The 13606-nt window shown below is 40.5% G+C and overlaps 1 protein-coding gene across 4 annotated transcripts in view; it reads right to left on the bottom strand.

Moving 5' to 3' along the window:
* Positions 1-13606, bottom strand: part of cdk14 (cyclin dependent kinase 14) — a 599160-nt gene that overhangs the window by 204985 nt on the left and 380569 nt on the right. For all 4 annotated transcript variants that reach the window (XM_059972264.1, XM_059972266.1, XM_059972267.1 and 1 more), the window contains one exon: positions 12291-12354. In XM_059972264.1, coding sequence (XP_059828247.1) covers positions 12291-12354 — 64 coding nt within the window. The remainder of the gene's footprint in view (positions 1-12290; positions 12355-13606) is intronic.

Raw genomic sequence — 13606 nt, 5'->3', positions numbered from 1 at the left:
GCATATTGCCATCCTGGTCTGTAGTTTCTGCAGATTCATGAGCACACATTTGATGGAACTACTGGCTGCAAGCGGAATGAAATCAGTCAACCTTCTATGATATTTCCCTTTTAGTGGTTTTCCTCCTGACACCTCCTCATCTATCTTACATAATTACAACTTCACTTCCTTAGCCCTGTTTACTGCTGTAGTAACATGATTGGCATTTGTTATCTGTCCAAGCACTACAGTTCCCCTTCAGGGATCGACTCGTCAGTGCTTGCCCCTGTAACGTAGTGCATTAGCATTCACAGAAACGGCAACTGATCCTTTGTGTGCACACCTGCTTCGAGCCTTGAGGGAGTAGAAAGCCTTTACCAGCGCAAGTCAGGCTACTCAGCACAGAACATGGCCTAGAAAGCTACAGACTGACTGCTAGAAAATGGGATTAGTACAGTTAGGAAGGTAATGGGCAAACCATGCTGAAGAGCTAACTTCTGCTGTATCAGATATATTTCCTGCCACGCTCAACTTCCTTTTTATTAACCTAGCTTATTTCAGTTACAAAGATTCATGATGAGTATGTGTGCCTTCCCCGGTAGGGAATGATATTGAGTAAAGATGAACATTACCTCTCGTACGGACATTGTAACACGCAGGGAAATGCACTGTTTGCAATCACCAGACTTCCAGTGCCAATGTAGCATGCCCACAACTCATTAACCCTAAACACAGATCAAGATTGAGAGGGGAAACTGGAGCACACGAATGAAACACCCGAAGGTCGCAGGGAGAATGTCCCAACTCCTTACAGACAGCGGTGCTGTAATAGCGTTATACTGACCATTATGCTACTGTGCCATCACGTACGTGGGTAGAAAAGTCATGTGGTACACACAAGCATTGCCTTTGCTTTGAGTGACGCTAGTGCAGTCTTTGATCTGCCGCTCGGTTCACGACTGAACGGTGGCATGGTAGTACACACTTTGCTCATGGCTCCAGGCAGCCAGATTTGATCGGGACCTTGGATACTGTCCACGTGGAGTTTGCACATCACCCCTGTGACCACATAAGCTTCTGTGGGTTTTCCAACTTCCTCTTACAACCCAGCTAATGTAAATAACTTTCTCAATGTAAGTAAATGGCAAATGAATCGAAGAGATGTTGGTGGGCTCGTGAGGGAAAAGGAACGTGAAATGAGAATCAGAATCAGGATTAATATCACTGGCACATGTCGTGAAATTTGTTGTTTTATTGTAGCTGTACACTGCAAAACATAATAAAAACTATAAATTATATAAAAATAAGTATATAAAATGTAATTAAATAAGTAGTGGAAAAAGGGAGGAAAAATACTGAGGTAGTGTTCATGGCTGATGGCAGAGGGGGTGAGCTGTTCCTGAAGGGTTGGGTGAGGGTCTTCTGGCCCCTTTACCTCCTCCTTGATGGTAGCAATGAGAAGAGGACATGTCCTCAATGATGAAAAGTCTTTAATGATGGATACCATCTTTTTTTAAAGCATCATCTTTTGAAGGTATCCGGGATGCTGGGATGCTACTGCCCATGATGGAGCTGAATGAGTTTACAACTTTCTACAGCTTTTTCTCATCCTGTGCAGTGGCCCCTCCATACCAGCCGTGATGCAACCGGTTAGAATGCTCTCCACACGGTGTATCTGTAGAAATTCGAGAGGGTCTTTGGTGACACTCAACCTCCTAATGAAATACAGTCACTGTCATGCCTTCTTTGTAGTTGTATCAATGTATTGGGCCCAGAACAGATCCTCAGATATTGACACCCAGCAACTTGAAACTGCTCACCCTTTCCACTTCTGATCCCTCGACTTTCGCTTCCCTGAAGTCCACAATCAATTCCTTGGTCTTACTGATGTTGAGTTCAAGGCTGTTGCTGCAACACCACCCAACCAGCTGTACCTTGCTCCTGTACACCCCTTCACCACCTTCTGAAATTCTGTCAACAACAGTTGTGCTGTAAACTGATTTATAGATGGTATTTGAGCTGTGCCTCACCACACAATCGTGGGTGTAGAGAGTAGAGCAGTGAGCTAAACACACATTCTTGAGGTTGTCGGTGACAAGGAGATGTTATTTTCGATCGGCGCAGACGGTGGTCTCCCAGAGAGGAAGTCAAGGGTCCAGTTGCCGGGGAGTGATGGAGGAGCAGGTCCAGGAGCTCATTGATTAGAATGGAGCGTATAATTGTATTGAACACTGAGCTGTAGTCAATAAACAGCAGTCCGATGCAGGTATTGATATTGTCCAGTGATCCAAGGCTGAATGAAGAGCCAGTGAGACTGCATGCACTTTAGACCTATTGTGGCAATAGGGACTGATGGGATTGGTGTGCTGAGAACTAGTGTGGTCTTGATGGCCTGATTAACTTTGTTCTACACTGGAGTAAGTATTGAAGGAAGTAATCCTGCAGCCTAGTGAGAGTGCTTAAACTCAAATGTCCACCTGTGTGGCAACATCTGTTGACACTATCCATTACTTTGCTGATAATTGGAAATAAGCCCATAAGCAGTATCTGCAAAATAGAATTCATGTTGTCTATCCTGTTAGGATGTTTTTAGAAAAGTTTATATGTTGGTGTTTTCATATTTTAATTTTCTTGTACAGCTGTGCTAGAATCTCTAAGGCAGGTCTCACTCCATCACTTATTAAACATTAGCTTCTAATAAATAATGGCATTTATCTTTTTTATGGCCAGAAATACATTCCTGGAGGAAAATAATAGTGCAATCAATCACCTATTGATGCCAGCTCCCTCCAGCTATGTTAACTGTTACAAAGTTCACCTCCTGATGAAGGGTTTTGGCCCGAAACATCGTCACTGCCTCCTCCCATAGATGCTGTCTGGCCTGCTGAGTTCTGCCAGCATTTTGTGTTTTTACAAAGTTCATCATTAATGTTTTACAAATTAAAATGTACCTTCTAATGGATATTTCAGATTAACTTTTAACTGAGGAAATGCTTGATGTTGATGAATGAGCAGTAAATTTGAAAGTGTAGTTACTTCTGTAAATTAGATTTTGGCATCACGGGGCAGGGATACTTTCCACCATGTGAGACTTCTAATCTAATCCCATTCTCATATCCTTGTGGTGTTTCTCTTTCTGAGCAGCTATTATGCTCTGAAAATAATCATGGAATCTGCTCATGCGCTAACCAACAAGAATGCTTTCTAGCATTCCCTGTAATTCCTTTGTTATCCAAGTTAAATTTGAGTGTTTATAAAGTACTGCTAGCAAGTGATTGATTACTCTGACTCATCACGACTTTAAAGACGCCTTGATTATCTTTATTAGTTATCTCAATTCTCAACGCACTGTGAAATGATTTGATCTGTATGAATAGTATGGAAGGCAAGCTTTTCACTGTATTTCAGTACTTATGTCAATAATGAATTAATTCCAACAATTACACAATCATTTCTACCTTTTGCTTATAAATCTGCCCTATAACATCATCAAGATTCATCCCTGTATTCCAACTTTGCCTGCAGTCTCATACAAATTTAATATTGCCACCATGAGTTTATAAGTCTGTGCCTTTGGGCAGAAAAACTTTGGTTATTCATTTTACTGTCTCTGCAATACAACCTGTGGTGACCTGCCAACAACCTCAACAGGAAATAAGTGTTATTGTTACCATATTCCTTTTTACCTCATTAAAGGCTATCAGCTTTAGACAAAAAATACACAGGAAACACATTTTTAAACCCAGGTTAATGGTTACAAACATACTTTTTGAAATGCTGAGTTCCTCCAGCATTTTGTGTGTGTGTGTGTTGCTTGGATTTCCAGCATCTGCAGATTCTCTCTTGTTAGAAATCCTAAATCAAGTTGCTCAGCAATACTGCAAGTAAATTTGTCAAATGATGCAGGATTAAAATTTACTCTTGTAATTGGCCATGGATCTTGCGAGCAGCCATTCATGCTGAGCAAATTCATGTCTTCTAGGAACAAACAAATTAAAATTCAGGGGGCAAATCAATTTGGTTCTATTGCTTGGTTACAGAGCAAGATCCTGGGAGAAAATCACCTACCAACTCTCTTGCTCAGCTATGTTTCTATGGAATGAAGGATTCTAAAGACAAAAAATGTTAACAACTAAGTCCCATTGAGCAAAGTGAAATACTGATAATCTGATTCCTGAAACTCAATTTGATGCTGTGAAAGTTATTACTGTAGCCTTCAAAATAGCTCAAGGTTGCTTCATCCTGTGCTATTTGTCCATCGATAGATCGCAATGTTACATGAAAGACTCCATAGGGGTGATTGACTTTCAATTATAAAAAAACTCCAGAAACAAACCTACTTCACTGATGTAAATACCCTTTGATGAAGTTAGGTTTTTGCTATGAACTGCTGTGTTAGGTTACCACAGTAAATAATCTCTGAGAAGGTCAATGGCTTTCAAGCTACTAAGCCACTGATCCCCAGATGAAGGCACTTCATTATCTGCACTAGTGCAAACATGCAAGAATGCCCTTCACTTTCCATAAGATTCTCAGAACATTCAAGTTGACCAGCACAATGAAATCTCTCTCTTTTTCCTTTTATTAAATCTCTACATTCACAATCCAAACTTTGTTAACTTCCAGCAGATCATCAGTGTAGCACCACTCTGATTTTGGGGGATATTTCTGCTGATTAGTCTAGCTAAATCCCAGTAATTTCACAAAGTCAGGATTCTTGTCTAAAAATAAGAAAATATGATGTGCATTAAGTTAGAGTATATTGTTTTTGGGAACCATATTTTAAAATAAATATATGTCTTGAAAGCTTCAAAGAACACCATTTTATATAATTCTAAATTATAAGGTTATTATAGCAATGTTTGGAAGTTGTGGTTAACTTGGAAATATTCAAGTTACTAACGGGTCATCCACTCAATGGCATGACCCATTAATCAAAAATTCCTCAGTTATTTTTAGGTATAAACACCATAATGTAAAAAAAACTGTTGAATCAAGACTACACATTACTAAATACAAGAGAAAATCTGCAGATGTTGATAACGTTGCCTGGCCTGCTGAGTTCCTCCAGCATTTTGTGCAGATTACGTAATAGTTAGTCTGATCTTCAGAATAATTAACATGCTGGAACTTAAACAATATTCTTTTCTTTGTGCACTGTCTCACCAAGCTACCCAAAGCTGCTTCCAAACTATATGTATTTAATTGCATTAGTGTCGTGATGACAAACTCTGTTCCGAACACAATTCTTTTTGTCTAACTTCATGATCAATTAACCAGTCCGGTGCATGAGAAAAGAGACAAGAACGAGTTGACGGTCAGATTGTTCTCTAGTTGTTTAGTTGATCACATTCCACTGAAGCTGTTGTTACATGACAGTTGTATCTAAACGTTTAATTTAAATCAATTTATTATTTAACTTAAACTTCAATTCAATGAAAGGTGTGGTGGAGGCAGGAAAAAAGGATGGAGTTAGTAAGAGGCGATGGAGCCACTTTAGGTCTATGATGAAGCTAACTTTTAACTTGAATACATTTGCAAATCCCTGCTACAGTGTTCTGGGGGGGCAGTGCAGTTTTCTATTTTATTTCAGTATTAAACATTTGACTGCAGTCCAAATTAAATAACTTTAGCACATGAAACAGAAGGGAGTTCAAACTTGCGTAATAAAATATCTCCATGCCCAAATAACCACAATTGTAAATGTGACAAAATCTCCATGTCCCAGTGACAGGTTCAAGCTGTGCTGACCTTCAATGCCAATATGCCAAATTATAGCCTACAGTAAATAATAGGTGGGTATTAAATTTCAGTTTAAGTCAAACACCAGATTCATCACACAACCACTTCCTCTCCAATTCCAGTTTTTTTAAAGCTCCTCTTGATTTCATGGCGTGCAACAATACACTTGTGGGAAACAGTTTCGCTATTGGGTGTGCTCTGAATTTTAATCTGCAATGATTAACAATCTGCAATTATTGATTAAAGTCAACCACTGTCAAGGTTCAAATGTGGTTTAACAATTCACCACATTCATTTATGAGCTACACAACTAAGTAAAACTTTCTCTTGTAAGAGCTTATTCTCTTGACTAGGTTTCTATAAGCTTGTTGCTTACATCAGCTAATAAAAGAAATTATGATCATTCTTCTTGGATTCTGATGGCAATAACTAGAAGTGTAAAATTTTGGCAGCATAAATCTGAAACCGGACTCACTCTACTGTTAAGAAGTATCCTAGTTATTGATTATTTCACGGTGATAAGAGAACCGTACTGACAAAAAACAGAAAATGCTGGGAATACTCAAAAGCTCAGGCCACATCAGTGGAAAAAGAAAAGGGATTAATGTTTCAGGTTGAAAACCCTTTGCCAGAGATGGGAAAGAGATCAAAGAAGCTTGTTAAACTGCAAGAATGATGGTAGAAGTGTGATGTCTCTGACAACATAAATCTGGGGTGGCCATGGGGATAAACTGTAAACAAGCTATCTGGTCATCCGGTATAATTTACTTCCACTAATGCAGGCTGACCTTTTGATCATTTCCAGCATTTTCTATTTTTACTTTAAATTTCCAGCACCTACAGTTTTTCTTTAATCTTTAAATTGATAAATACTACCCAAAAATCTTAAATACGTTGTACTTTTATCTGAGCAAAGCCACGATGTCAGCCGGGTTTGCTTTTGCAGCTTCTTACTTTTTAGGAATGGACACAAGATAACGTAAGGAAGCTTTCTAAGATACAAAATGAAGATCAAAAATGAAAACAAAAACTGCAGGAAACACCTTGCAAATCTGGCTTGGTTAACCACTCATATTAACAGTATGCATCAAGGATAATTCACGTTTTCTCAAAGCCCTGCTCAAATTCAGCCTTCTACCAGCATTACAACATCACACTGTCGTTTGGGAGAAACTGCTTTTCCCTATGTTACAATGGTACCCAGTGTATATACAGTAAAGCACCTTGCAGTGTTTCACACCCAAAGATGCAATACAATAAGAATTAGGAACAGAAAGCCAGTTGGCCACTCAAGCCTCTTCCACAATTACTGAGATCTCTGCTAATATAATTACAACCTTACCTCTGTATTCAGAAATGCCCCCAGTAATCTTTAACCTTTTTCTCTGTCAATATATGTCGACCTTAAAAAAATATTCAGACTCTGCTTTTGATTAAGGAAGTTCCAATGCCTCACATTTGTTGAAGAAAATGCATCTAATCCTGCGTTAATAGTGACCTATTATTTTTAAATGGGTTCTCCCACAAGGAACCTAATCCTCTCCACATCAACCTTATCAAGTTCTCTCAGGATCCTAAATTTTATCATTTAAGTTCTCTTGCACACTCTTAAACTTCAGCAGATAAAAGCTACATTTTTCCAACCTTAGCAGAAATCCTGCCAATTCCAGAAACCAGCCCAGTAAACCTTCCCTGAACTGTTTCTGGGATGTATTAACATTCCTTCCTAAATAAGCAGACTAGTAACTGGCATTGCACATATGGCCTGTGTAACAGAATTAAACAAATATACATATACTGGATAAATGTAGCTCTTCCTTTTTCCATTTTAATTTGTCCATGACATGTTATGTTTTCTTAAGTAGATGTGCAAAATCCAAAAGTGTGACAACCATAGGAAGGGCATACATAGCAATTGAAAAGAGGTAGGGGGGTGTGTGTGTGTGTGTGTGTGTGTGTGTGTGTCTCCATCTAATGGATGCATGTGCGCACACACACACACACACACACACACGCACACGCACACTTGGCAGAGAGGGGGTAGAGATGCAGAATACCTTGGATTTGGAGAATACTAAATTATATAAGAAATTACATTTTTCAAAAAAATTGTTTTAGGATAATTACATTCTAATTTTAATATGTAAGTGTGTACACAGAACAAACAGGTTTAACATTTGATCAACATTTTTGAGACTTCATCTGAAAGTAGGAAAAGAAATGTCATGGTATTTATCGCCATCTGCTGCTAAATATGGGGTACTGCAAGTTCATGCAGCTGGCAACAGTATTTTAAGGAATTGTTATAAAGGACACCATCAAAACTAGAAAAATATTCACCGTGCAAATCTAAAGATTTTAATCTTAATTGTAAAACCATTCAGATAATCATTCAAACTTTTAGAAATATTCTCTTCTGCTTCATAATTCATACATTTCCCATAGTGATAAATCTACCATGATTTTCAGTCATTTTGATATCATTTTACACAGAAATTTGTTACTCAACAAATTATTTTACTCACTAAAATAAGAAGGCATACATTGTGGAAAGGAATGAATGCATTAGTTTGAAATTTGATTCGATTAAGAATTGTTTTAAATCAGCTTAAGAGGAATGGCTCTCTTTAATCTTTTTTTAGTCAGCAGATGTTTTAATTTTTAGTCAGCAGTGTTAAAGAACACAGTCAAAGATGGTTCCTTTTGCTCTCAACTTGCTTAGAAATTGTCTACCCGAACACGCTTAAGCTTGTGGATGCAGATAAATGACATCAGCCATGCCACCTCTTGCGCTGCTTTTCCTATTGTCTGTGAAGCTCATAACATTGCAGTGTGAATACGAAACTATGTACCTTGGTTAGAATTTGTAACTTTCTGGGAGGATATATTTCTCTTGCTGACAGACAGCATTCGCTATGGCAGTCTAATGTCCATATAAAAACTAACCCATGGGATGCTTCAGAACAACACCAGGATCAGAATCAGGTTTAATATCACTGGCATTTGTCGTGAAATTTGTTATTTTGCAGCAACAATATATATTAATTTTAAAAACATTAATTACAGTAAGCATATATAAAAAATTAAATAAGTCGTGCAAAGAAACAGGAAAAGTAGTGAAGTCGTGTTCGTGGATTCATTGCCCATTCAGAAATCTGATGGCAAAGGGGAAGAAGCTGTTCCTAAATTGTTGAGTATGTGTCTTCAGGCTCCTTTACCACCTCCTTGATGACAGCAATGAGAAAAGGGCATGTCCTGGGCACTGGGGGTCTTTTTGATGGATGCTGCCCTTTTGAGGCATTGCTCCTTGAAGATGTCCTGGACACTATGGACATTAGTGTCCATGATGAAGCTAAGTTTACAACTTTCTGCAGCTTTTTCTGATCCTGTACAGTGGCCCCTCCATAGCAGACAGTAATGCAACAAGTTAGAATGTCCCACACAGTAAATCTGCAAGTGTCTTTATTGACATACTCAGTCTCCACAAACTCCAAGTGAAATATACTGTTATTGTGCCTTCTTTATAATTGCATCAATATGATCTTGGGCGCAAGGCTGTGAGACGTCTGTACTTTCTCTCTGTGACACTGTGGGTTTTTCCGCTTGAGGACTGTCAGTGAACTGGCGATTGTAAACAACCCTCTGCTGTTGTTAATGACATGGTGAATTGAAGGGCAGATTAGGTAGAGAATGAGTTGTAGGATATAGGGAAATAAGGAAATCTGGGCAGGGGATCAGTGGAATTGATCCAGTGGTAACCAGGATGGGCCTGGTGAAGGGTCTCACCCCAAAACATCAACTGTACTCTTTTCTATCGATGCTGCCTGGCCCACTGAATTCCTCCAGTATTTTGTGAGTGTTGCTTTGGATTTCCAGCATCTGCCGATTTCCTCATGTTTGTGGGATTGATGGGCTAAATAGTCTCCTCCTGTGCTTGTCACATCAACACGCAGGCTGTGGCTCCCCCCTGGGACTGGTAGGGAGACTTATTCCAAAGAGCTGGAGTTTGTCATGTGGAATAAAGCAATACCCTGGATGATGGACAGCAGGTGATGAGGGCTGGGGTTGTGTCCTGAGGACAGAGATTTGGTGAACTGCATCCTTGAGTCCTGAGGAAGTGTCTCAGCCCAAAACGCCCTGTGTTTACTCTTTTCCATAGTTCTTGCCTGGCCTGCTGAGTTCCTCAGGAATGTTGTACGTGTTGCACGGATTTGGTGAACGTGGGCGCCAGTAGAGCTGCTGGCTGCTGTCTCACAGCGCCAGTGGCTCAAGTCCCAACCCAGCTTCCGTGTTCCCTGCAGAGACTTTGCCTGTCCTCGCCGTGACTTTGTGGCATCTTGCCCCCAGCTGCTCTGGTTTCCTCCCATGTCCCACTGACATACGTTCATTACCCCTTCGGGGAGGTAAGTGGAAGGAATTTCAGGGAGGGGGTTCACAGACGCATAAGAAAGAGTAAGTTAGAGGAAAAGAAGTGAGAGAGCAGGATTGGTGACATTGCTCCAAGCACTGGGTAGGCTGAATGACCTTGGTCTTTGTCATGAGAAATAACTATATAAAGTACGTTCTAGGCCTGTGTCAAGGGACGGAGAGTCGGTGACACTGGCTGCTTTACTGTTATTTAGAGATACAGCATTGTAACAGACCTTCCTGCCCAATAAGTCCGCAAATGACCAATTAACCTACTAACCCATTAACCTAATAACCCACATGTCATTGGGATGTGGGAGGAAACCCAGGTGGTCAGGAGGAGAATGGATAAGCTCCTTACAGTCAGTGGCGGGAATTGAACCCAGGCGCTGTTCCGTTAACCGCTACACTCCAGCGGAGGGAACGTATCTGGTCTATACGGTGAAGTCTGCCCTGGTACGAGAAGAATCAGAAGACGAGCTAAGGTTTGGTACCGAGAGGATGGCTGGGTCTGTCATGTTCAGTGGGGAGGAGAAGGCAGTGATGGAAATGTGCGAGTTACTTTGGCCAGAGCTGGAGGAAAGCAGAAATGATGAAATAAAGAGTGGATAGTGGTTTAGTGAGAGGGAGGGGCAAAATCATAATGACATTCAAACAAACTGGGGCTCTGAGATCAGGCAATTTGTCATCAGCAGCAGAGTTTTACATGAGATAAGGTTTACGGAAAGTGGAAGATGCTAAGGTTCACAGGAGAACCATCACATAGTTAAAACAGGAGATCACGAAGTCATCCGTGAGGGCTTTGGAGTGGGGCTGAAGACGGTTGAGGCAGCTGAAGTTAATAAGGATAGAAATTATTATTATTATTATTATTATTATTATTACTACAGATTATTATGGAAACATGTGGGTCAAAACATCAAATAGGTGGTTCAGGCAGTGAAGAGCTTGAGCTGTTGCTCAGAAGGGGAGAGGACATAAGCAGTTTGTGCTGGGGCTGGAGGTGCTGACTTAGCTCATCACAATGTTTAAGTGTAAAAATCCGTGATTTGACAAGGACAAAGTCACGTCATATTGGAGGGAGGGTTGTGTGTCCTGAGAGTTTCAAGTGATGTTTCAAATATAAAAATAATTCCAGGATGAAGACAGTGAAGTGGGTGAGGGCCAATTCCTCCACAAGTTATTGTTCACCTTCCCACAAAAAAAAATGCTAGACTCTCCCCTCCTCAGATCCATTTCCATCTCCCTGGGTTACCGTTCCTCCAGTTGCTACACTCTTGTACTCTCTCTGTAACACTTACATAACACAAAGGACGTGACAGCACACTACAGGCCCTTTGGCCCAAGATGTTGTACCCACCTTTCAACCTATTCTATCATCCACGGGCCAAAGAGTTTCTTAAATGTCCCTAGTCTACCTGCCTCATCCACTCACCACTTTCTGTGTAAAAACAACACTTACCTCCGGCATCTCCCCCTATACTTGCACCCAATCACCTTAAAATTATGCCCACTCATAGAAAACAGAATGGTACAGCACAGTAAAAGGCCCTTCGGCCCATAATGTTGTACCAAACCAAATAAATTAGTAATCACAAACATGAGAAAATTTGCAGACACTGGAAATCCAAGCAACACACACAAAACACTGGAGGAACTCAGCAGGCCAGGCAGCATCTATGGATAAGAGTACAGTCGACGTTTCAGGCCGTGACCCTTCATAAGGACTCTAGGCTGTGTATTCCAGGCATCCACCATTCTCTGCAAAAAAAAAATGCTCCTCATGTATTCCTTGAAATTACCTCCTCCCACCTTAAATATATGTCCTCTAGTATTAGATATTTCAACCCTGGGGAAAAATACTGTCTGCCTACCCTGTCAATGCCTCTCCTAATATTATAAATCTCTATCAGATCTCCCCTCAGGCTTCGCTGCTCCAGAGAAAAACACCCAGGTCTGTTCAACCTCACGTGTGCTCCAATCCAGGCCGCACCCTGGTAAAAGCCTCAGATTAGCCATGGGAAAAGCCTTTGGCAATGCACTTATAAAATACAGTCTCCAATCCAGGCCTTCCACTACAACTCCAACACTGAGGTGCTTACATGGTTAATTCAGAAGAAAGACAAGCAGCCTATAATTGCAGCAAATTGGTATGTGAATACCTGTTTTCAAGTACGGCAAAGAGCTAACTCCAGGCCAGGATTCCTCTGTTGGAGTTCCCAAAACCTGTAATTAAAAGAAAAAAGCTGTAGTTCATCTATAATTATATTGTTCACACTTGATAAAATTGTGTAACGGTGCATGTTACTTACATACAAAGGTTTTGTTTCCAGCTCTGCTATATGCAGCTTTCTTCTGGTTTAATATTTAAATTGTGTCAGTAATTCCCACATTTTCCTCAAACTATTCACCAAAATCACTGGGGCATTTTATTATATTAACAATGCTTTATAAATGCACATTATAATTGAAGTCAATACATTTCAATACTTGGATGTTGCTATCAACTTGACTCCAACATCAAATACAATTTTAACCAACCAAAAATAGAGATATCCTTGTGATACTGTTATCTCTTCTTCCATTCTTTGCATCACTCCCCACTAACACCTTAACTGCATTCTACAGAGGTGTGATTGAGAGTGTGCTGACCTTTTGCATCACAACCCTGGTACTCCAGCTGCAGTGCTGCCGACAAAAAAGCCTTGCAGAGGGTGGTTAGGGGAGAGAGAAGGTTATTGGGGTCTCCCTACCTTCTGTCCAAGACCTCTTTCAAAGTCGATGCCTCCAGAAGACGCAGTACATCATTAAAGACCCCTCACACCCTCTCCTTGAACTGTTTGTTCTTCTGCCATCAGGCAAATGTTACAGGAGCATCAAAACAAAAACCACAAGGCTACTAAACAGCTTCCTCCCACAGGCAGTCAGACTGCTAAATAGCTGCTCTACCTGACTCTGCTTTGGACATTTTTAACTTGCACTGGACACTTATAACTTGATTTTAACCAACATGTGGCGTTGTGTTTTACTATTTACTGCTGTGTTTACTATTTATTGTTGAGTTTGTTATGTTATGATTGCACTTTCCCCAGGAAACGCTGTCACATTCTGCCCTGCAGAGCTGATGATGTACGGTTGGAATGACAATAAAGATTTTGAATCTTGAATCCTGATCAAACTGAAGAGAATGGAGTGAACACTAAAGTCACTAACTTTCTTGTACATTAATTCCCACAAGCTTACTCTGAAAGCATCTTCCAAATCTGCAAGCTTTACCGCCGATGAGGTCAAGGGTAGCAGCTGAATGAGAACACCAGCACCTGCAGGTTCCCCTCCAAATCATGCACCATTCTGACTGTGAATTGGATCACTGTTTTCCAATGTGAGAACATCTTCTCAAGGGTAGCAGCTGAATGAGAACACCACCACCTGCAGGTTCCCCTCCAAATCATGCACCATTCTGACTGTGAATTGGATC

The sequence above is a fragment of the Hypanus sabinus genome, chromosome 6, assembly GCF_030144855.1.
Source record: "Hypanus sabinus isolate sHypSab1 chromosome 6, sHypSab1.hap1, whole genome shotgun sequence".
NCBI lineage: Eukaryota > Metazoa > Chordata > Chondrichthyes > Myliobatiformes > Dasyatidae > Hypanus > Hypanus sabinus.
This window is presented reverse-complemented; position numbering and strand designations above follow the sequence as displayed.